Below are 24423 nucleotides of genomic sequence, written 5' to 3' on the forward strand. Positions count from 1 at the left end.
TATATTTTTTTATATATATGTATATACTTTTTTAGATCCTTAGATAGCATTTTTCATTACTTTTTTAACTGTTACTTTCAATACTTTCATAAGTTTTGCATAAAAAACAAGGCAATTAGATTGAGTTTTTTTATCATTTTTATACTTAAATCTTAACGTGCCCGTATGCAAGTATTTGTATACTTCGGTAGAATCACGTCGTGTGTATGTATGCATCCGAGAGTATGTATATATATATATATATATGTATATATATAATATATATATATAATATTTATAATATATAATATATACACACATTACGTATAATCGTAAAAGTCACGTTTTTTACTTTCAATCGTTTACGTTTTTCTCTCGCACTCATTCTCTCTCTCGTTTCTTCTTTCTTTCTCCGTTATCTTATGCAATTAACAACGAAAGACTAAGCTCTTGGGTAAGAATACCGACTCTGAATATTTTCTCTTCTACATCTCGTTCTTCCCTCGTTCTTCGGATCTCGCGTGTACAAATAAATCGGATATAGATAAATATATTATATGAATATATATATATATATATATTATATAATATATTATATATATATTATATATATTATATATATATATATATATATATATATATATATATATCGTAAACGACGCTTTGAAACCGAGACGCCATGTCTCTTCTCTTCCCTTTTTACAGATTACCACCCGATAAGATCTACCCTAGAAACTCGACCGTTCTATCATAGAAAGGCCAATTCTATTTTATCGCCGCGCGTGCAAATCGCAATCACATTCACGATTCGCATTCAGAATGCGGCCGCATCGCCGCCGATGCGAGCACGCGCGTGATCTCTAGCGAAATTACCTAGTCTCTCTGATTGCTACCTTTCGTGTATTGGTCTACCCTCGTTCTCGAGCGATTCCCGTTTACAAAGAATCGCCACGTCGTCGCTTTCGAACGCGAGACCAATCGCTCGGCCGATCGCGCAAAATTCGGACGGTTTTCCGAGCCGATTTGCCCGGGAAGTCGCGGTCATCATCGTGAATCCCACGACGGATCGTTTATTCGCAAGGCGGCATTCTCCCCTTTCCTCCGTGGAGGTGCTCTAAGGACAGCCACACTCATCCACCACCATCTTCGGTAGGTCCCTCTTGATGATGTTCGAGTCCGGACCGTAGTAAATCAGCGACATGGGCGAGAACTTGAGGGGCGCGCAGCATGGTTGCATTCCGACCAGCCGGTCCATCTTCCGGTATTCTTCGATCACGTGGGTGTAGTAGTTGAGAAAAGTATCCGGCGTCCTGTGACCGGCCGCGCAGTCTCCTCTGCAGTAGTTGGCGTAGTATCTATCAACGGGAATATTGATTAATGCGAGAGGAATGATGTTTTTTACATACAGGGTGTCCCATGGGAAGTTGCTGAAAGTAAACGATTGATTCTCCCCTCCATGACTTCAGAAAGGGTCTTACGGTTAACGGTCGTTCATCTGAGTGTCCGCAGTTTTATTCTGGTTGTGGTAGATGCAAGTCCGTGCGCGTCAAAATGAGTAATCTGACGACGGAAGAAAAGATTTATCTTGTCGAGTGCTTCTTTTCCAGAGGAAAAGTTTATAGCAATGCTTACAGGGGGTTTCGTACTAAATACGGAACACATAAAGTTAAGAGCGAAAACACGCTGAAAAGGTTAGAATTTATTATTTCTGTAAACGTATGCGTTACGTCACTCCATTTTTTGGCAATAAATCTGCATTAAAATAATGGTTTGCGTTATTTTTATCAGAATTATCGATAATTTTATGCAGTATGGAACTATCCAAGACCGTAGACATGATCTGCCAGGTCCTTCTGTGTCTGTAGCTGCAGAAGAAAACATTGAAGATAGAAGTATTTTGAAGAGAATCCAAATTCTTCCATTCGGAAAGCTGCCCAAGCTCTTGAAATATCCAAAACAACGTTACACAGGATTTTAAAACATTTCCTGAAAATGCATCCCTATAAAATAACATCGCATCAATTGCTAACCAAACGCGCTATAACGAAGCGTGTGGAATTCTGCAAGACGATAAATGGAATGTTTGAAGATGGAGAACTTGATGCAAAATTGATAATTTACACGGACAAAGCACATTTCTGGTTAAATGGTTATGTTAATAAACAAAATTATAGATTTTGGGGGTCGGAAAATCCCAACGTTTCCCTGGCTAAACCTTTACATCCACAAAAAATAACAGCATGGGCTGCGAGCTCGGTAAAAGGAATTTATCTGCAATTCTTCGAATCAACAGTCACTGGTGAAAGTTACAAGCAGCTTCTCGAAACACAATTCTTCCCTCATGCAAAAAAAGAGGCCTGGTCAGAGGATTTCATTTCATGCAGGATGTAGCGACACCACATCGAACCCAGGAGGTCTTCGAAACAATCCATAAAGTTTATGGCAATCGAGTCATCGGTCTGGGATACCCCAAATTTGCCCAGGGGGGGGGGGCTAGAATGGCCACCGTACTCGCCGGATTTAAATCCATGTGACTTCTTTCTTTGGGGATACATTAAGGACCATTGTTATGCCGGAAATCCAGAAACAGTGTCAGATTTAGTAGTAGCTATTAAAAAGGTCGTCAGCAACATTAAAGACGACATGTTAGAAAAAGTTTTCACAAGTTTTCGTAAAAGAATTGATTTTTATACAAATTCAGATGGTGCACACTTTGAAAATATTTATCATTAGCTTACTTGATTATTAGCATATTTTTCATTAATAAAATAAATTGATATACAAACATTTTGCTAAATTTTATTTATACCCATTAAAAACTGCAGACTTTCCTCTTTCCAACGCAATTTTTGTTTTTTCAATAACTACATACGTTTAAAAATGACAGCTGATTAGTTTCAGCAACTTCCCATGGGACACCCTGTATATGCGACTTTGACACACACAAAGAATCTTCATATAACATTCCTCTAGTGTGAGCTGGATTTATTTACCCCTGAGGAGCGATGATCCAATCGTCCCACCCCAGCTGAGAGAAGCTCACGTAGAACCTCTGCTTGCAGCAGTGATCCTTTGGCGAACCGCTACATTCGACTGCTCGCCTTCTCACACGCTTCGCGGCTGTTGGATCCGTACGTACGACCAAAAACGGCCTGTCCGGATCGTGATCACCTGGAACGTGATATTTGCAGGTAATCAAATGTGATAGAGATAATACATTGGAGAGAAATGTTGCAAATAGTAATTGGAGATTATTCAAGTTTTTGCAAACGTTTCCATCAGTTGTTATGCATCGAAATCTCGAGTACCCTTACCCTTCGAATTTAAAGACGACTCGATGACATGCGGTGAATGCCCGTCAAAGGTCGATACGTGGACGTGCGAGCCGCACCCGCTGCAGTCGACGAGCAATGTCAGCTTATCCTTCGAGTAGCTCATCGTGTACCATCTGCTGACGATCTTCGTGACGTCGAACTTTTGCCAGCCAAGTTGGCCGATGTTTACCACGAGGGATGTCACCATTTCCAGGTGTTGTCCTAGCTCCTAAGGGTTGATTCACTCATTAAAGATAAGTCATTTTAAGAAATCGTTAAAAAATGTTTGATATAAATTTTTCATGTTTAATCATATTTATAACAATCGGTGAAATTGGCGATCAGTAATCGATAACAATTATTGATGCGATTAATTATTGACAATAATTGATAAGAATATTAATTATTGATATTAATTGTGAATTAACATGACGCATTTAATGAATGATACTAAAGACTAATATTTCCACATTGATAATATACCGAGTATATCTTTCGCGTGTACTGAGAAAATAAAGATTTTGGAGTTACTTTCAGAATAATTAATTCACTCGTGGCACGAAGTGCATTTATTTAAAGGAACTGCATTCTTTTCACTTCTTTTTTTCACTAAACTTTACTTGGTGCGATAAATGAAAAATGTGGGGTGAAAGAGTTGCAACGGTATAATTAAATAAACAGAGTAGCTAGAAAATTTTCAAATTTATCGATTGACAGAGCGGATTACCTTCCCCCGAAGATGCGTCATGTTACCGCAGTGCACTCTGAACACCCAGAGAGTGATGTTCCTCTGGTTGATCTGACTGTGACGATGATGCTGATAATGATGGGCGTGCTTGAGCTCCACTCTCGCCCATAGGGTGGCTCTTTTGATTCTTAGGGGTTCCAATGCCGGTTCACCACTCGACATCGGGAATTCTAGCAACGGCTGACCGTTCAGCGTGTGCCCTGTAACGATACGAGCGTGTCTTAAAATTCAAACAGGTTGGTGATCAAGATGGAACGATGATTTTGCCTCTTATCAATCAAATCACGTGTCGATAACGACTTGTCTGCCGTACGCGTGCAAAATGTAATTTTCTCAGTATTCTTCGAAAAATTTATCATTATAATTAAACTCTCTGCTTTTCAACCACCCTCTATGCACGCGTTCACATACGTCGTACACGTTCAGCGCTCACTCACTCGAAAGCACCGCTCGTCGTGTCTCTCCTCTCTTTCTCTTTCCTTCCCTTTCTGTCTATCTCATTCTTTCTTTTTCTTTCCAGAAGGGATGTACGTGTGCACCTGCGCGCGGCTGTGTGTGGTAGCGCGTAGAGTGAAAGCAGGGCGGCTTCATCCTTTAACGGTTTGGTGAGTCACGGATCGGGGTGGGTCGCGGTAGGGATAAGCACAGGGTGTCTGCCGCCCGTCTGCCTTCTGCCTTTCACCGCACCCTCCACCGTAACCCGCCGCTGCCGCCACCGCCGTCGCCGTTGCTGCCACCGCCACCCTTCGTCCACCCACTTACACCCTCATCTCCGCAGTCAACTAGCCGCGGCGCGTTGCACGCGCTATAGCGACCGATATACGCGCGATTATGCCTCGTTGCTCCTCTATGCGATGACTCGCGGATGATACGGTGATTCGCATGATGACTCGCCAAGACCCACGATGATGATCCGCATCGATTCGCCATGCCACGCGCGACACGATGACCCGTGATGACCTGGCGCAATCACTCTGAGATCTCGCGTGAGCTCGTTACGATTTACGGTAATTCACCCCCTTCGCACGCTGATGACTCGCGACAGATAGTTATTTCTCGCTTGCGACGAACCACGTCGGCATTCCTCGCGATTACATCCTTAGGCGGATCTAGTTCTCCAATCTCGGGATGATTTAGCTAGGTGCATCTACGTACATGTGTACATATGTATTCCCAGTTATGTACGCGTACACGACATCGAGGAATTTCATCCGGTCTGTGGTCTTGCGAGAGCGCGTCCACAATTGCGGAAGCAGATCTGGAATAAAGCTAGAATCGCGAGAGGAAACGGAATTATGCTAAAAATAAGGGAGCGCAGATTACAAAGAACCTGATTTCACCGGTGAATTTTCCGAGGGACGCTGCGAAACAAAATATATCGTGGAATGTAAAACGTGAGAAAAGTTACAATGCCGTTACAGGCCATCCTGAGGAGGAAGCTGCGAGACAACTTTCGCGATCGACTTTGCGAAATTCGAGAGAGAGAGAGCGCGCGCAGTGGAACAATGTCAATGATCGTAACGCTCGCGAAGGCACCACGCCCGAACATACGAACGACTCTCGGTTTTCCTTCCTCTGTGAGATAGGATCGAGAGAACAAATAGTGACATATACGTCATATAGAAGATTGACATAAACAACGTCATCATAGATCGATCTTTATGCAAAATAATAAGTTTCAAAAATGTACGGGAACAAATAGGACGGAAGAGAGAGAAACAATAATTGTTTATGACGTTCTCCTGTCCACGATTTCAGAAACGCAAACGTTTGTGTGTTACAAAAGAATCTGATGTTAAATAGTTATATCAATATCTTGCTTAGTTAATTAATTACGCCATGCAAGTAAAATGTACTTAATTGAGGAGCAAAGCAACGTCTTGGTCTCGTGATTTAGCGCGAGGAGACCGAGGCGGATATTGAGGAAAAAGCGCAATACATAAAACGTGGCTCCAGAACGCTGCACATCTTTGGCACGTGATCGACACAATAAGAATAATACGGATTTGTAATGGCAAAATACTTGTGACATAATCACGACTCGCCGAGATTCTTCCTTCCATCTTTCATCTCTCTGCACAGTTTCGGCTATCGTTGTGATATTTTCTCGTTCACTCTTATAAACGGCGCACGTCGCAGATATTTAATCTGTGAACAGAATAATCTGCAGAAAATTGATCAAAATCGTGATGACCCGTAACGACTCCGGAAGACTCGTAAGGATTCACTGTGCTTCACTTGCGACGTCCCCGCCGAATGAAGAAGGACTTAAAAAGAACTCTAATATCGTTCGCCAATATCCGCGCGACTCTGGTCAGAGACACGCTTCGCCAAATCCGCCACGAACCGTCCGGTTTAAATGAAACATTAGAGATTTTCGGCCGGACAGGACACTTATGGCATTTGGCCACTTATCTTCGGGATTCGACATCGCGATATAATTCATCCCCCGGAGAGCTTCGGCTCCTCGCGAAGAGTCTCGTATCTATAATCTTCCGCGCGCTCTCCTTCCGGCCTCTCGCTCCTAGTCCTCTCTTTGAACGAACCCTTCCACCCTCTCTTTTTCTCCATTTGTCTGTCGCTGGGTCGGTCGCGATGTTCTACAGAGGCGTCGTTCGATTTTCTAACGTCCTCGCTCGAGTTTCGAGTGCATCCTCTGTGTCGTACATTTCGAGGTCGGTAGATCGGGTGGTACACTTGCCCCCCGTGCGCCGCAATGCGACATCAACACGGAATCTACGCCCCGTTCTCTCGTCTTTCATCGCACAAGGACAATCCTCCGCTGCGCGATGGGAGACCTCTTTTCCTACCGACGTGAGGAACGTCATCGCGAGCGGAGCAACGAGAATCACCGACTACCACGTGGCAATGGTTTTTATTTACACGTGGATCAGACGACTCCCGAGGAGGTAACATTGTTAAATCGGAGACTGCCGGTGAAGCTATCAGCCGTCTGTGTGATGGTAACCATCAAGTGCAGCGCATGGCATCGGGTCGTAACGGTGAACGGACGCTATCGAGCGAATCAACCTATTAGCACGGCCAAGGTTCGAGTGTTATAGGCTTTACATTGCACCTATCACGCTCTCGATAAGCAAAATGCGATTGTCCAAGAAACGCTAAGAATAATCTCGGCAATGGCAGATACGCCGCTTTTGGCGGACTAGCCTCTGTCGTTTCCGTCGTTGATAAGACGAGTCCTTGGGGTATCGAATCCAGCTGGAACCTTGGAGTCACCCTTGGAGTATCCCTCGAATGTTTCGACTTGGCTTCGACGATGATTGGCAAGCTCCTCGTGACCTTGCGTCAAATATCCGTCGCGAGGTAACTCCGTGTTCGTCCTACTTTGGAATTCTCTGCCAGCACTTTCTATCGAAATTGTCGCTGCCATTTAAGCACCCTCGTGCGCGGTTCCGCGTTCTCTAATTTAATAGAAAGCTTTTTCACTGGTGCGAGGCGGCATGTCTGACATGCTGTGGGAAAAAAAAGGTCAGGGCTTTTCCGAGTTTAGACTGTAGGATATACGGCTCCGGAATCGTAGGTCCTACATTCGTCCTACGTTGATATATCGCTCTGCCGTCCTTCCGCTCACCCTATTTCCACAGACACATATGAAGAGATGTTCCCAACTGTTTCCATTGTTTCTCGACGAGCAGGCTCTTCATGAAAATTTAGAGTAATTAAGTCAAGATAAATCTCTCAGTTACATTTTGTTGCGATTTTTAAAATTATAAGTTGCTTCAGTTAAACTTCTTCTTTTCAAGTTTAGTGACGACTTGAAACATTTCGGTAACAACTCAAATATATTCGCTGTATCTACGAGTCGTATACGTACCTTTTCCTTTTAAACAATATCGTTAAATTTAATGTGGAACAGGGGTGTCCCTGTCCGCTTGGAAAATTTTCGCATGCACTTCTGCCTACGAAGTAGTTCATATTTCTTCATTTCTTCACCTTAGTGGCGGGAGCGCATAATCGGGGTTAGCGCGATCTCTCTTCGGGTGGTGGAGAATCTCGTAAATTTTGCACACGCGCACGTCAGCGCGGCGAAGTAGGGTCTCTCCGTCGCCAAGTTGTCCATTTAAAATGCGCTGCGATATAGGATATCGAAAAGAGACCGCGATGGAGATCCAAGTGGTCGGAGGGTGGGATCTCCGAGCCTTCGACAAAAATCCAAGCGAAGAAAAAAAACCAAAAGAACGACGTTTCGTGCATCGACATCCTTGATTTAATCATAGAAACGATTGAAATTACAGATCGATAGCAAAACAAGGCAATTGACGAGAGGAAAGTGATGCTGCGATACAACAATATCACTCGCAAAGAAAGAACAGCATTATGTTGATACTCGAGGCCGACTGCATCACTGCAACAATCCGAAGGTCCTGCTGAAGGTTCTTTTCTGTTTAAACTGTTCAGATTATATTTGCTTATGTTTGAAAACTTTTAGTGTAATGAAGAAACGGCGAGGAGCGTCCGCTAGAAAATTTGCATAGTTGCTTTTAGTCCCGGCGAGCCGAGAAGCCGATGAGAGGACTCCTCGAAGACGATTGCCCGGTTTCTATTTCGACGATACGCGCCGCGATATCAAGGGCGGTTTGTTTCCGCCGTCGACGCGCGAGTGGATCCCCCGACAAGGAGCGTCGGCGACTATAATTCTTGCGAGAGAGAAATTGGGAGGAAAGAGCGGCAACGAGAAGACCATCCCGGGATCCGGCCGAATGTAAGCGGCGGCTTACACAGTTTGTCACTGACAACTCGCCGACGGACGAGATTTCGGTCCGTCCTTGGAGCCGCCGGCGGTCGAAGAGATCGTCGGAGATAGGATGAGCCTCGGGTAAACACGAGACTCTCCGGTTTGCCGAAGGCCGAGGGAATAGTGAGAGAAAGCAGCGATTTCTAGGACAATTCGCGGCCGTCCCGATGTATCGAGACGAGAGGAAGGAGATCGCACATCCTGTCTTACGAATCGGCGGCATCGTCGTCGTCACTGTCGTCGCGAGGATTACGGACGGATGAATAAATGAAGAAGCACCGCCGAGAGCTCGCGGATCCTATTTCGCCGTTTCCCAAATGAGTCCTGACCCCTGGAAAAAACTGCTGAGGCGACTTCAAGCCAGACAGCAGAACGGGAACGACGGCGTGCTAGTAGAGGAGAGATAACGGCGAGGCTTCGAGAAGAATTCTCTTTCGTGAATTTTGATCATCCGATAGAGACTGATGAGGGACGAGGAGATCGAGAACCCCTCAAGGACGAATCGTATACCGCGGTCCCATGATTCTTGGTCTGAGTCTTTGGGATACTGATCCAAAAAACGCTGAGAATACAGAGCGTTTCCACCCTTTCTTTTTTCCACAGATTCTAACCGATTCATCTCGATTCTTTTCGGGTCTTTTTGGATTTGCAGATGCAGCAAGTGATCGAACGGATCATCCGTCTGATCCGCTCGTTGCGACGCAGGAATTGAGCACTCGAGTGGACTAACAACATGCATCAGCGTGGAAACGCGAAAGGAAATGGAAGAAAGTCTAGATCAAAGTAGAAGGAACCCGCAGAATGAACAATTGCTACGAGGGATGAAAGCGAACGCGAGGGATGAGCATGTATCAGGTAGCGAGGAGGTCGCGGCTCGCGAGATTGATGGAGAAGCGAAGAGTGTGCGATTTTTGAGGCTCCCTTAAATCGTCCAAGTGCGTTTAAGGATCGAGGGTGAAGTCACGCGGAACGGAAGAAAGCCCTCGTAGGGGGTCGCGTTGGAGAGTGATTATTAGGGCGGAAAGCCGGAAGTTCGTGAGATCTCCTCGTGGGCCCTGAGAGTGGAGTAGAATCGAAAGCAACCACAGATTGGTGCTCGAACGTTCATTCAAGTACGTTAAGTCATTCCAATCATGCGAGATAACAGTATGATATATCAATCTACGCGCGTGGAATAAAGAAGTAATCGTCTCCAATTATTATATCATAATGATTGATTTTGTTAATTACAGACGCAAGGAGAGGAGCACGGAGAGAAGCCGTGATCAAAGTCACGCTCGCATCGCCGTTGACAATGACGAAGGAAACACCCTGATGCCACACGTCGTGTCGGCCATCGATGAAACACTTGAAACGATACTGCATTCGCCGTCCATTCTCGCATCTACGTAGACACGTACACACGCACACACAGGTAGCCCAGTAGTAACATTATCACCAGAGATAAGAAGCGCAGCCTCGGCGAGCTCGGCGCGCGAATCTAATTACAGCCCGACATGTCACTGACGTGTTCCAGACATAGTACCACGTATACAAGTGCGATATACCGGGACTCGCATCGTGTAGGGCCGAGGCGATTGACCGTAATACGACCAGTCAAATAAGAGGGTCAGATATAGCCCGCTGGTAACCCTGATCCAGATCTATCGCCACGTGGTCGCTCGCGACTGTCATACCTGCTCGCCGTTTTAAAACACGTGTGACGTATTGTAGGGTGCGGATCTGCGTTGTCCTGGGGCTCCTGTGAGACGCTGCGAGACCGCCATCATCGATTGACTCGTTAGAACACTCGAGGTCGTAAAATAAAAATTGTGATCGCGTCCGTCGCTCTGGGTGTGGCTGCTGGTGGTGGTTTAATCCAGAATCGCGACGCCACGTATACGTACGAATACCACCGCACGAGTAGGGGGGTGAGGGAGGCGAACGGAAACGATTGAACGGGGGATCACACATCCCTCTTAAGATTACGCGACGTGCATCTCGTAATTTTGATATTTCGGATGTTGCGACGAGCGACAGACGCTCGTGCAACCAAAGGCAGCCACGTGTAGTGACGAAGGTTTCCTCGAGGAAGCCACGCAGCGTTCGATGCTTCGGCTGATTTATTCGCGGAGGGGTTTAGTATTGGATATCAAAGGATATATATATAGGGAGGATTGCGTGCGAAAGAATAGAGGAGTTGGAGCGGAACGATGAGTTACGCGGGGCGCGTTACGCAAACGGGGTTGCGCGATTGTACGCGCAGGGTTCCCGGATACTACATTAGACGAACGTGCACCGGAGAAATTAAAGACAACGCCAAGAAAAAGATACAGCAGCGTATAGCATGCGGGTCGACTTGGGGCGAGGGGGTGAGAGAGAGCGAGATGAACGCGTAGATAGAGAAAGAGACCGCGCAGTCACGGAGAAGAAGAAGGGAGCAACGGAGACGGAAAAGACGAAGAAGAGTGAAAGAAGACAGCGAGATGTGGCGGGGATGGGTGGAGGGGAAGTGCACGAATAAGAGGACAAAAGGGAAGAACAGGAAGAAAAGAGGAGACGGAAGAAACGAGAGGGTGTAGACGAGGCGATCGCGAGAGACGGGCGAGGGAAAGGCGGAGGGTGCGAGAGGAAGTAACCTACCCTTTTCTATCTTGAAGCGGAGAGCGTACCAGGATGAGGAGAGTCAAGAGGGAATAAAGGGGGTGTAGGAGATATACGAAGAGCGGCGCCCAGCTGGAGCCACGTGCATCGATCTGACTACAGGCGCCAGCCGTCCTATCCGTCGGCTCGTTCGTCCATGAGTTCGACTCTACCCCACTCCAAAACCATCCCGAACAGTTTCATCCCATCCTGAACCGTCAAACTCCCGGTTCTGATTCTCCCTGTAAAGGGAGAAAGAGAAAGAGAGGAGGAGAAAGGGGAAGAGAAAATGCGAAAATGAGAAAAGAAGGGAATCAGCTGGAAGCGGCGAGAAACGAAAGAGGAAACGAGAGATCGGATGTGAAAGGATATCAGAAGAGGAAGGGTAAAGAGGTGATGAAAGGTATGAAAAAATGAAAAGGTGAGGAAAGAAGAAACTTATCTAATTCGAACAATTTATCTAAATAGAAAAATTGGAAAATAAAAATTTATAAGAGACGGAGAGAAATTTAGGATGAGAAAGAGAAAGAACGAGGAGATGAAATTGGAAAATTAAAAGAAGAATGAAAATGGGAGCAAAATGGACAAACCGTAAGATAAAAGAAAACGAAAGAAGAAGACAGAAAGGATGGTAGAGACGAGATAGGGCACGTCGCTTTGCGGGGTTGCGGGGACGGGCGAATTTTAACCCCCGCATCGTACTGTCCGACTCGGTATTCGCCCTCGGAATTTCCACAGGTTGAACGAACTCGATTCTATCGAATTCGGGATGCGAGCCTCGGTTCCTTCGAGGAGGAAAATTGGCGAATTTCTCGAAAAGTCGTCACGCTAAATCGCACGTCACCGGCCATTGTGTGTTCCCATAAATAATAAGGACGGGATTAGGGTACCGGCCGAGATCGAGGTACAGGGGACAGGGGGAAAAAATTAACCGACGTCGTTTATTGCCTATCGGGCCGTTCTCACTCTCTCTTTCTCTCTTTGTCTGTCTGTCTGTCTCTCTCGTATCTCAATTGACTTTTTATAGCACAACTTTTACCGTGTCCGTCTTTCACGATTTGGCAGAACGTTTGTGTGGGATCACGGCGTTGCGCGAAAGTATACGCCCATTTATACGCGGCAATCTTTCCACAATCGTAAAAAAGGATAATGGAACCGAGTGCCTCCAACTGTCGCGTCGTGTTTCGCGAACAAACGTAAACGCAATCGATATCGTTCATTTTCTCGTCATTCCGGCTGTATCGGTTCTTAGCGGGGTTCCAAGGTCTGCGCCGAGGATCGGCCCCGCGTCTTCATATCTCACGGAGTGGCCTTGAATAAAGTATCCACGTTAAAAGCTCGTAGATGGATTAGCGACGTTAAACTTTCCCGGCTACTCAGGGTGTAATCCAACCCGCGTGCAACCCCACTCGCCGAAGAAGCGGGACGATGTTTACGCGAGCGTTTTACTATAGCGTGTCATGGATACAATGAGTGCACGACACGTGGGATTGGCGCAGTCAACAAACGCGATGAATACCAAATGAAAAATGTAATATAAAACAAAAGTGTAACTAACTAAAAAAAAACTAAAAAATACGTCTATCTGAATAGGTACTGTCTGAGACATGTGCTGGTCCGAGTTTAGGAGCCTAAATAGGGGATGTTACGTGCACTGGGGTGACTGTTAAGAGCCGCGAGTTACGAGCCACGGACGCTCGAGCTTTCATAAAGAATCGCGTTGGGAAAGATCCGCCGCCAAGTCCTTTTAAAAGAGAACAACTGTCGAGCGCGCATAATGGTCTCTGCGCGCGACAGGGGCCCCGTTTTCTCTTTTTCTCTCTCTCTGATCTACGAGATCTCATCCGGGCAATGACGAACGTTCTAAGAAATACTGCGTCAATTCGCCCATCGCGTCGCGCCGCGTCGCGTCGCGTCGACCCCCATTGCCGTGCAACCCCCACGACCACCGACAATCGCGATTGCGATTTGCTCGTGTTCGCGAATTATGCGATCGTATTTTATAATATTTTATTGATGAGGCCAGCGGCAATTGGTTACTATTCCTTCAAATATTACGTGATAAATAAATACTATATTTTACTATAACGTAGAAATATTATAATATATAATATTATACATGTTACGTATTTTTTAGAAAGTGTTTTGAAGACCGTAAACTATTTTTTTCCTATAGATTCTTAGATCTATTTCTAGCTTTATTTTTATTCAACAGAAATGACAGCCACTTTTTTAAAGTGATTGATGTTGAAAAATGTTAGAATCTTGATGAATTGAAACATTTTTGCTAAAATTGTGTCCAATTGGCCGAAGAAGAAAGTTGTGAAGAAAAAGTATCCGATAGCTTCAAATTACATGCACACTCATACGCTCACATCTTCTTTTATGCATCTTTAATCATGAATATACAGGTATGTAGTCTATAATTTTAAATAAAAATTGATTGACTCGGACTCTATTAAATTTCACATCGATTCGAGTTGAAATAGAAGCAGTGACAATGTTATCTACTGATTTCCAGTTCTATCACGGAAACATTCAGATGAACATGCAGTGACTACCATTCGATGAGAGATTGCTCTACTATTACTAATAGTGAGCGCCTTGTCTTGCGTACATTGTCAAGACGCCCGATGAGAGTCTCTAACTTAAACGTTATCTCACATGCATACTTCATGCAATATAACGTAATGGAATCATCTCTACTCGCAACATACGAATCATACATGCTTGGAATCACAACTTCTAAAGTAGCTAATCGCCTATAATTAACATAATATTATAATTCCTACACAAAACACTTTTACATTGTTTTGCAATTTGTTAGTGTCTTCTTTTGCAGACGCACACGTGGAATTTTTCCAGTTTTCAATCTTTCCTTTGAAATGCCGCCACCTTTGCCGGTATGCTCGCCTTTGGGGTAAACTTCTTACAATTTACGGCCACGGTGGCCACGTTTGAACGAAGGTAGAGGCGCGTGGTTACGTGTAATTAACCGGGAGCGAAAGCAGGGCAAATGATCCTTGGCAGCACCCTTGGGAAACCTCCAACCACCATCAACACCCGCGTGCGCGCGCGGGGATGAACAATCGGACTCGGCCGTCCGTCATCGGGCGCGACTGGGTAATACAGTGTACGCAATGCACCCTGTCAGGGATAATGGTTTCCTCTCTTGAACATGAGAAACGTGAGGCACCATAAACCGCCAAAATTACGATTGCTGGCTTATGGCACCGTTCAGTAATGGAAGTGGAATGGCCGCGTCTAAAGGGATGGAGTCAACGCGCACGAAACTACGCGGAAGGGTTGACAGAGAAGAAAAAAGATGAAAGACAGAGAAAGCAGAAAAAAGAGAAAGATGAGGGAAGAAAAGAAAGACAGAGAGGAGACTGCGAGATTATCGAGCGCCGTCTCCGTTCTCTCCGTGTGTCAATCCATCCTCTTTCTCTTTCATTTTTTCTCCGTGCATTCATTTTGTACTTTTTTTTACAAAATAACATTGTCCTTTTATATTTCATTATTGTAACAGTACTGGCAACTTTAGCATGTCCGACCGATCGACAAACGAAGAATCCCCATTGATCGAGAATTTTCTCCGACGTCTATATTATCTATCTCCAACAATACGAATCTACCACTAAAATGCCCTTTTTCTTAGAGAGATAAGTAACCATCATCACCGTTCCCCGTGGTACCGAATTTTTTCAGTTGCTCCTTCGCACTCTCTTCGTCTCTCGTTATCCGTAGGATCTTCCTTCTGCTTCTTCGCCGTCGTCATCATCTTCCCCGTTCGGGATTTCGCGTCTTCGATGGCAACGACAACGACAACGGCGACGACAAGGACGAGGTCGACGACGACGACGAAATGGTAACGCCGTTGGTGGCGTTGTTGAGTGAGACGCATAAATTCTTATGGTATCTTATGGTCCAAGTGCTTCAGAATGGCCTGCCCGCCTGCTGAAGGGTGGTGAGAATATAAACGTTGTTTTTGCACGGGAACGTTACTCACGGGTTGTAAAGTTTCGTGCTGATTGCTTGTGCTGTTACTGCTGCTGCTGCTGATGCTGATACTGTTGCTATTACTGCTGTTGCTGATAGTTGACACCTCTTCACACATTCGCTAGCGAGGACTTATACCACCATGTACTGACATTTCGTATCGATTGTCGAGGAATACAAGGTTCGAATATCCTCCCTCTGGTAAACTTTTAAACAGCGATCTAGCCCTCCCCCCTCTCTCTCTTCCTCTGCTATTGCATTTCCTCTTCAGGAAGCTATAACGTCCCAATCTTTAAGCTGGGACAATAATCGCAATAATAATGTCTGATAAGCTTTTCGATTGCGCGACAAATGCATGTTTCTCTATTATGTATAAAATTATTAATTAAAAAACGTATTGATTTGCGTTTGTAATTTTTTTAATCCTCAACGAGAACAAAGAAGACATGCATATGCTCTATATTCTCTCATTGTATATTTATTTTCCAACATCACGCTTTTACATAACGCATCCTTTTTTTTTTCCTCACAGAAAAATCGCCCACTCGTAATTTGCAATAACGCCTGAAAGGTTTCCACCGAAACGAGTTTCGACGAATGGGAATTTTTTCGGCAGCCTTCGCTATGGAAACTTTCGATCGCCCAGCGGACTCCATTACGAGTTCTCCTACTGTCGATTGCATTCGTACAATCTCCCGTTGCATTACCGTGAAAGGACGTTATCCCTCCGCTTTTTCTTTCCTTTCATATCGGCCTGGGAGGAGGACCGAGCAAACGGATGAATCGGGGAATCAAATTAATTCGATTATGCCCGATGAATTATCCCGCCCTATTCGATCGCGCGTGGAGCAAGAGAAAGAGGTATTATCAAGACCACCGCAAATATTTAATTACAGGTAAAGTAAACATGAAATAATGTAGATCATAAAATAATTCATTATAATGAGATTATTAAGATAATTATTACATGCGATAATTAAAAATCACATAATTTATTGCAATCTTAAATTATATATAAGTTTCGATAAATGAATAAAATAATTAATAACGGAAAATAAATTTCATTTATTGTTCCAATTCAATTATGTATATAAATTTTGACGTATGTAGTTGTGCTACATAATATATTTCAACGTTTACTTTATGCAATTGTAGTGGAAAAGAGAATAACTTGTTAAGTCGCGGTTGAGGCTTCTCTGTGGTGGATTCTCTTCTCCCCTACAGCCGAGGATAAGGATTTTATTCCGTAATCACCGAGGGTCGAGAGAACAGAGATTTAAGGGAGAGGGCGGCTGAATTGATCAGAGTTTGGCAAGCGATGAAAACGCGATGGAACGATACTTGAAACAATGAAAGTCATAAAACTGTTTTCGACGACAGTTTGACTCGTACGTGGTATGATTAGAAAACTCGTTAACATGATGTATCGGTGAGTTGCATAGCTTTTTTATGGTGCCGCCAAAAAAATTGAACTTTCCCGCCGTGATCGCTTCTCCAGTGTCGATATTAAAAATATGGCCCGTGTCAAGGGGTTGATCCAAATACTTTATTAATATCTGTATCGAAATACTTAAAAAAAAGACAATGGTACGACAAATACTATTAAAAAACATTATATGCAGATTACCTCAACTTACGTTATGCAATAATTTTTATCGCCATTCGTGGTATTCTAGAGATTGCATTGTATCGAAATATGATTACGTTGCAGGTCTCGCTTTCAGGTAACGTCGAGAGAAAATAAGGGGTAACGAAAGTCTCATCTCGCGCGTGTCGAGAGGAACTGGAGGCCGAGAAGATTCGTAACAACGAGCAACGTGTAATTATCATTCACTAGTGAACCGCGTGGCGCGTTTATCGATTCACCTCCTCGGAGGGATCAGAAGGGCACGTCAGCGCGCGATTCACAAAGGCCGCGAGGGGCCGAGCATCGCGTACCTCCCCAGGTACCACGACTCTTTTTTCGCGCGTTCCACGTAGACAAAAAATGTGGCACACAAACTTTCTTCCGCCACCACCCCCGCGTATCGCGCACCCCGCCGGTCAACCCGCGGTCGATGCCGGGCCGAGCAATGGTGGTCGTTTATAGTTTCTTTAGTTTCTTCAAAAAGAATGACGTGTTCATCGGCTATGTATAGTGACACGGCGACATTAACGTTAAAGTATCACATATGGCGTCACATTATGATACGTCTCGACGCCGCAATATCCGGACAAAATCGCCGAGACCTCCCCTTTTCGAAAAGTGCCCCCTTGCCGGAAAAGTTCCTCGCGGGCAACGACGTCGCGAATTCTGTTCTCGCGATTTTCTGTCCTAGGATCGTTCGGGGTGGTCGTCCGGAATTCTCCCCCTTAGCTGGATCCGCGCGAGGATTCCCGATATCGATATCGCGCGGCAGCCGCGAAGAAAAGTTCGCCACCCTGTCCCGGTACGTGCCCCGGCGAATCGATCGCGCACCAGTGCGAGCTCTAATGCAACCCTAAAGCACAATTAAACCAAAAATCCATTGTCGCGCAATATTCTTGCCGGGACGAGAATATTTTCTCCCCATAATCGACTTGCATTTATCGGAGGAAAAGGGGTTCCTGCTGAAATAACGTAGATGAAATACTATACGGAAAACGCGATTATATTCTTTAGTCCTTCTTCATATCCTCTCATCTGAGAATTTCCCTCTCATCTGTTACTGCCCATCCCCACCCTTAAGATTTTTAGTTTGGCACAGTTTTAATTCTTGAGAATTTCTCGTTCTAGATTATCTGACTCCAAAGACGCCACCTCCAAAGTCATATCAATCCTGAAGATTGTATTTTTACGGATAAAATCAATGCAGATCCGTCTACATCAGTGATTACAGTCTTTCTACGGGCCTGACTAACTAAATCGAACCGCAAAAGGCTTCAACGTACAACATGACGCTCTCGATCGTTCCTGAACACGAAAGGGCGAAACGAGACGAGACCGAGAGCAGACGACAAAGAGTCGATGACAAGAGGGGCAACGCCGGGATCCGCTCGAGGCTTGTTAATTTAATGGTGGCGATGGTGCAAGCGCCGGCTACGCCGCGGCAACGAGTCGGTAACATTACCGTTTCTACCTTGGGGTTCTATTACCCTTATTGTTAAACTTAGAGTTACTGCGAACTACGGAGTGAACTATAGACCGCTTCTGTGTTGTCGCAACACTCGCGGGCGACTGCAGCGGGCCACGTGGCTGCAGGTGTGTGGCCCCGCGGGGACGCGTGTGCGAGCTGCTCGTCAAGCGCCGTCGACGAACGGAGGGTGCGTTCCGGCCTTTCGTCAACCCCGCGTGAAATTTCGATCAAGCGCGATCCCATTGATCGGGAGGGTGGCTGAGGGATACTCGACCACCCCCTCGGAGTCGTTCCCCTGGCGGCCTCGAAAATTCGCCGTGTCGCGTTCATTGACGCGGTCGACCGGAAGAGGCCCCCTGGTCGCGATTTCTCGCGCAATTACGTGCACGAATCGCGTCGTACGGACGCGACGATCAACCCCGAACTAGGCGAAACTACGGAAGCGAGACTGAAGTGACGCGGTGAATAATGCAACGGCATCGTGAGGCAGGGAGTCACGAGTACGACGAACCCCTTGAAATTTTGCGATCGGTCAACCGTTGCAGCGTTTTAAGCGCTTCTAATTAGAACTAAAACAATTGTTTATGTGGCTTACGATGATCCCAGCTTGGTCGACGAATTTGCATAAATAATCTCGGGGAAACTGTCGAAATTAATAGCCGACTAATTGACGTCGTTACGCAAATTGCGTCTGCACAAGTATTCAGGAACATTGTATGCAAGAGCGACAAGTAGACGCGTTTGTCACAGGCTACGGCATAAATGGGATTTATCACGATGAAACTACGTGTCGTTACCGGAGAAGTAACGCAACACGCGCGAATAGATTAATTCCGAAGTCGCACACCGCGGTTGTTACGATACGTTGTATTCAATATATTGCATCGGGCACATCGTGTACGGCGAACATGCGACGTGTTGTTCGGTGTTTCGTGCAACTCGTCCCCCGTTATCGGAGGCCAAACTTATTGCAACTCCAGTCTATCGCCAGCCCCATTCCATGTACTTGTTACTTAATACACGCGCCCACACTTGAGTTACACACAGTGTTGTTCGCTTGCTATCGCGATATAAAATACAAAGCGCGGGTCCTCCCAGGCTTATGACAAATCCGCTTCGCTGTGCGATCCGATAAACAATGAAAAATACACGTATCGTTATTTCTTGTTGATTTAAGAAAAACTAACATTAAAAGTTTTGAGAGACGACCAACAGCTTTCAAATAAAATTTCGAAGAATGTATTTATTATTCTCCTTGGAATTTATAGGTATATTTATTTATGGTTCTTGGAATTTTGAAGAATGAATTTATTCTAAACATATAGAGCAGAGAGGAAGAGAGAGAATCTGTACCTAGAGTACTTTTTGGCAGAATCCTCCATCTTACACTGGTTCGGCAGCCTACAATCGCAGACATGTACATGCATACAACACGTAGAAAATTGATATCCACCATTGACGATGTACGATCGCACAAAAGAATATTAGAATCTTTAATAATGAATATTTTGCAGCACGTGAGCTGCAGCAAGCAAGCATCGATCGATCATCGTGGAGCAACGAGTAAATGCGAGCACGCGGATGATTCCTCTGCGGATGAAGAGGAGCAAGCTACACTAATTCGAGGGATGATCATCAGACGCGATCGATAGACAACGAAATAAACGGCGGCTATCTTTCTCCGGTCTGTACCGATACGGCGAAGCGATCGTTATTAAGGCGTATCGTGAAAACTTTCGGAAAAACTTTGCTCGAGTGACTGGGTCATCCAATCAGACGTGGAATCAGTAAGTTCTCCTCGCACGATTTGGCATCGTACGAATTTCAGCTTAATCCGATGTAGCTTCTCGTTTGCCTCTGCAGCAAACGTGGTAGTGAATGAAAAAAAGGAAAAATCATGCAATTACGATGTCGACCCGTGTTACATCGTCGGTTCTGGATTTCCATAATTTCCATGAATTATCGCCGACTGCTCGTTGGATCGAGCTTCGTGGTTCGCGTTTATACATCCGTAACACAGAACTGCCTGCAACTACGAAACGTCGCATTATCATTGTCGAGCATTTTTCTAATGTTTGGTTTTCCAAAGATTGGGCCCATTAGATGTCCAACGATTGAAAGTTTAGAACGAGGATACTTGTGTGCCTCGAATCATGATAAAATAGACGCCGTGCAATGAAAAACTGTATAGCTGGTAGCAAATTAAATGTAATTATGCATAATCCTGTGATTATTAATTCTATGCATCTGTCTGTTATTTATTTTGAAGAATAAAAATCTGATTTTCAAACATTAATAAATATTGTGTTCAAATCTCTCAGTGAGAAGCGCTAATAGAATGCAACGCGACAATTAATTAATAATTGCAAATGGCATTTCTATACATGTATATTGATGGATAATATACTGCTTATATGTCCATAGATGTGTAGTAACGTCTTTTGCACCGATCCACGATAATCTTCTTACACATAGGCGGAATATTTTGATTGCAAAACCCACGACACTTATCGAGCAAAGTTGGCGGAGTCGCAAGCAACTTACGTCAATATATTTCCGCTTCGCGGAAATCTTTGCAACTTTTTCAAGGATCTTGTCCAGCACCGGCACAACCCTTACGTCGTCTACGCATTTTCTTGATAGCAAGCTGCTTTACACGTCAAGATCATCGCGTTGAGGAAATCGCGCGCGCGTGTGATGTAAGGGCAGCTCGCGTTCTTTAAATCCCGATCGTTTGATATCGATTATGAGGCCGCAGGAACATACGCAACTTTTCTCCCTCGGATCTTTCTCGTGAGATTCCCATGCAAGCTATATATATAGGAAGTAAGCGAATAAAATCAGCGATAGGAACCGGTATACGATCGGTGACTCTCATTTTCTCTGCCATAAACGATCCCGGTAATACACGTCTCATAAGTTTAAGCAAGGAACTTTCCTTATGTCTCAATGGTATGGGTCTTTGGACGTTTAAGATCTTTCTCCTATGCTCTTTCGAAAATACTCAAAATCATTCTTTGGTATCTTGCATCTCCCATTTTACATTATCTCTTTCTCTCTTTGTTAAAATATTTCAAGAATTTGAAAAATATATCGTTTCCCGTTTTTCAGGATATTCGACGGAAAAATCATGTACCTCAGAAATAATGCGATGAACAGAACAAGAGACACGGTTTTTTTAAGAAGTAAAAGTATTAACGGAACTTACCGGGCTCGGCGAAAGTAATAATCTCCGAGGTCCTTGCATAGAAGTCGTCGAGCTCCTCCTGGACATTTTGATAATCCTGGTAATTCCTCGCCGTAGTTCTGGCGTTACCCTCCGTGGTGGTGGTCTCCTGATCGAGATTCCTGTACGAGTACTCATCGCCACCATAGAGGAACTCGCTCGAATACTCGTTTTCATAGTCGACCCTCGACCGGTCAGGGAATCGCGGCGACATTTGTGCCTCCGCCCGGTAAAGGGTCTCTAGGGCTAGGTGCCGGGGCACGCTGGCCAACGTCCTGTTAACGTCCGGGCGAGCCCTCAGGCCAAGCTTTTGCAGGATCTGATGTTTGATCGCCTCCAGTCTGAGGTCGTCCGGGCTGGGCATCCGGAAGAGGCCGCTCCGCGGCGAATCCTCGTGGTGCACGTGCTGATGATGGTGATGGTGCTGCGGCTGTTGATGCTGTTGTTGCTGATGCGGGCAGCCTGGACACGTTTGATGGTGACCGCTGAGACGTGGCTGTACTGCCGGCAGGGTCAGGCAACAGAGTGCCAACCCTATTAGCAACAAATTGGACGGTAAGGACGACGGGGTGCCACCGTAGTAAGCAGTACGTACCGGGCCCGGACAGTGTGGGGACTTACGGCCCTGGTCGGGCCCGGCGTCGAATTGCCGCGACTGCCGCGTTGTCGTCGTCGTCGTCGTCGTCGTCGTCTCGGACTCGGCGGTTGTCGATGATCGGCAAGTATAGGCGCGCGCGCGAACGCAAGCACGGACACGGACTCGGGCACGACCGCGGGATCTAGGCTGTTGCGGCACTCGACGACTGCGCTCAAGCTGTTGCTGCTGCTGCTGCACCCAGAAGAAGCTCTCGCTTTTGTTTCTGCCGGTGCTGGAGGTGCTGCGTCCCGTTCCGTACGGCACCTGGTGCATCTCGACGGCGAGTCACCTCGTGCGCCTCCACCACCTCCGCCTCCTCTTCCTCTTGCTTCTGTGTTCCCTTTTTTCTCCGCGCTCCTGATACGGTACCGGTAGCTGAATGAGTTTCCCGCTTCCTGCGTGCTTCTGCTTCCTCCTTCTGTCTTGGTCGCTGGACTCCTCGGCAACGTTGATGTTGACGTTGACGTCGCTATCACTGGTGCATTCGACGCCAAAGAGCAGGAAGTCTGTCGTGTTATCGGTGACTCTTTTCTGCTTGCTGCTAACGGAGTTACTTCTTCTTCTTCTTCTAGCCTGTAACCGGCTGCGGCTTGGCGGCAGTGCCAACAGGCAACGGGAACCACGGCGACGACGACGACGACGCTCGCTGGGGACGACAGGACGACGTAGAACGGTACGACGGCTCGGCGACACGACGTAGGGGATGACGGCGCGTAACGGTGACGACGACGACGGTGATGATGACGACAGAGAAGACAGGGAGAAGGCATCCTCGCCTAAACCCCCCATCACCAACTACCGATTGTCGGCGCTTTAGGATCGATTTCACCCAAGCGATAGATCGCCGTAACCGACCGGTGCACCCTGTTCGTAATTTCGGCCATTCGCGCTCGCTTTGCTTCCGCGTTCTCACGTTCACCCATAAACGCGTTTCCTCATTCGTATGTGTGTGTATTATATATATATATATATATATATATATATATATATGTTTATAATCCTATGTATCACGTTTTCTTTCTCTTTCTCTCGTTCTTTCCCTCTTCTTCCGGGGTCTCCTCCGGAACACCGTCCTTGAGCCGGCCTTCCGCTCGCTCGCGCGAGCTTATCCGAGCGGGTCGTTGAACTTGACTGCACGCTTCACCTCGCTATTCCAACCCCTTTTCTTCTCCCTCTGCTTCTCTCTTCCTTTCTCTTTCTTCCTCCCTTTTTATCTCCCTTTCTGTCTCGCACTCCCTTTCTTTCTCTTTCCTTCTCTCTGTCACGCCGGCTCCACGGAACGAACGAAGCGACGACGTCGCTCGCTATCGACTAGGGTCTTCTCGACTTTCTCGGGCACTTCCTATATATATGTATATGTATACCTAACTCTTCACTACGGCTAAGATCCCCGGGATAATAATGCACCATTTAAAAGTCTGGCGCGGCCCCGTGTGCGTGCCGATGCTCCGACTCCGGGCACTCCACCCGCGGTGCGGTCCCCGTGTTCTTCCACGAACGCGTCTTCCAGACAGCGTCGCGTCGGTCGACGGTTTACCCCCTTTTCCGCGTGCACGTTAGGGGAATCGCGCGGCTGCTTGCCGGTTATTAGCAGGACTCGTCGTCGTGTCTAATTGCCACATGCGACGAACGTCGCGGACCCGTCTTGATTCGCGCGAACGATTCGCGCGTACGTGCGATCGCGTGCCCCGACGTCACCGACGACGGGCGCCCGTGCGAGGCCGCGGCTAATCGCATCCTTGTTTGCGCGACAACGAAGGCGATGACGATGACAATCCGACGTTGATCACGGTACAACCACCACGCGATCCCACGTATCCAACGATCCTCGCAGCCTCGTTCAGTCACCACCGACTTCCACGACACGTTCCTTTCCCGCTGTATCTCGTCACCGTGCCAGCTGCTCTCGCTGTTACCCTGATCTTCGCTCTTGGCCGTCTCTCCGTTACGCGATGATGATGGCACGGAGTTGGCCGATGTCATCCGCGGTCGAACGCCGGCGAGCGCGCTCGAGGGATCCTCTCGTAACGACCGAAGCACGCTTGTC

At 46.2% G+C, this 24423-nt stretch overlaps 1 protein-coding gene and 1 long non-coding RNA gene across 2 annotated transcripts; one reads left to right on the top strand and one right to left on the bottom strand.

Moving 5' to 3' along the window:
* Window positions 1-675: 675 nt before the first annotated feature.
* LOC105274964 (inhibin beta chain) lies at window positions 676-23237 on the bottom strand. The gene is made up of 5 exons (XM_011331468.3): window positions 21722-23237; window positions 4021-4241; window positions 3294-3522; window positions 2973-3150; window positions 676-1334 (listed from the first exon to the last, which is right to left on the bottom strand). Exons 1-5 carry the CDS (start codon window positions 22647-22649, stop codon window positions 1094-1096), a joined length of 1797 nt encoding a protein of 598 aa, XP_011329770.1. The 5' UTR covers window positions 22650-23237; the 3' UTR covers window positions 676-1093.
* LOC105274962 lies at window positions 16480-20807 on the top strand. Its single transcript, XR_893159.2, has 2 exons — window positions 16480-20300; window positions 20377-20807. It is a non-coding gene; the product is annotated as an uncharacterized LOC105274962 (long non-coding RNA).
* Window positions 23238-24423: the final 1186 nt, after the last annotated feature.

This window comes from Ooceraea biroi, chromosome 1, assembly GCF_003672135.1.
Source record: "Ooceraea biroi isolate clonal line C1 chromosome 1, Obir_v5.4, whole genome shotgun sequence".
NCBI lineage: Eukaryota > Metazoa > Arthropoda > Insecta > Hymenoptera > Formicidae > Ooceraea > Ooceraea biroi.

Excerpts from the sequence above, each read along its gene's own strand:
- LOC105274964 (XM_011331468.3), bottom strand. The coding sequence starts at position 22,649 with ATGCACCAGGTGCCGTACGGAACGGGACGCAGCACCTCCAGCACCGGC. Across the intron at positions 4,242-21,721 it reads TATTACTTTCGCCGAGCCCG|GGCACACGCTGAACGGTCAG; the intron begins GTAAGTTCCGTT and ends GTATCGTTACAG. Across the intron at positions 1,335-2,972 it reads TGGATCATCGCTCCTCAGGG|ATACTACGCCAACTACTGCA; the intron begins GTAAATAAATCC and ends TCCCGTTGATAG.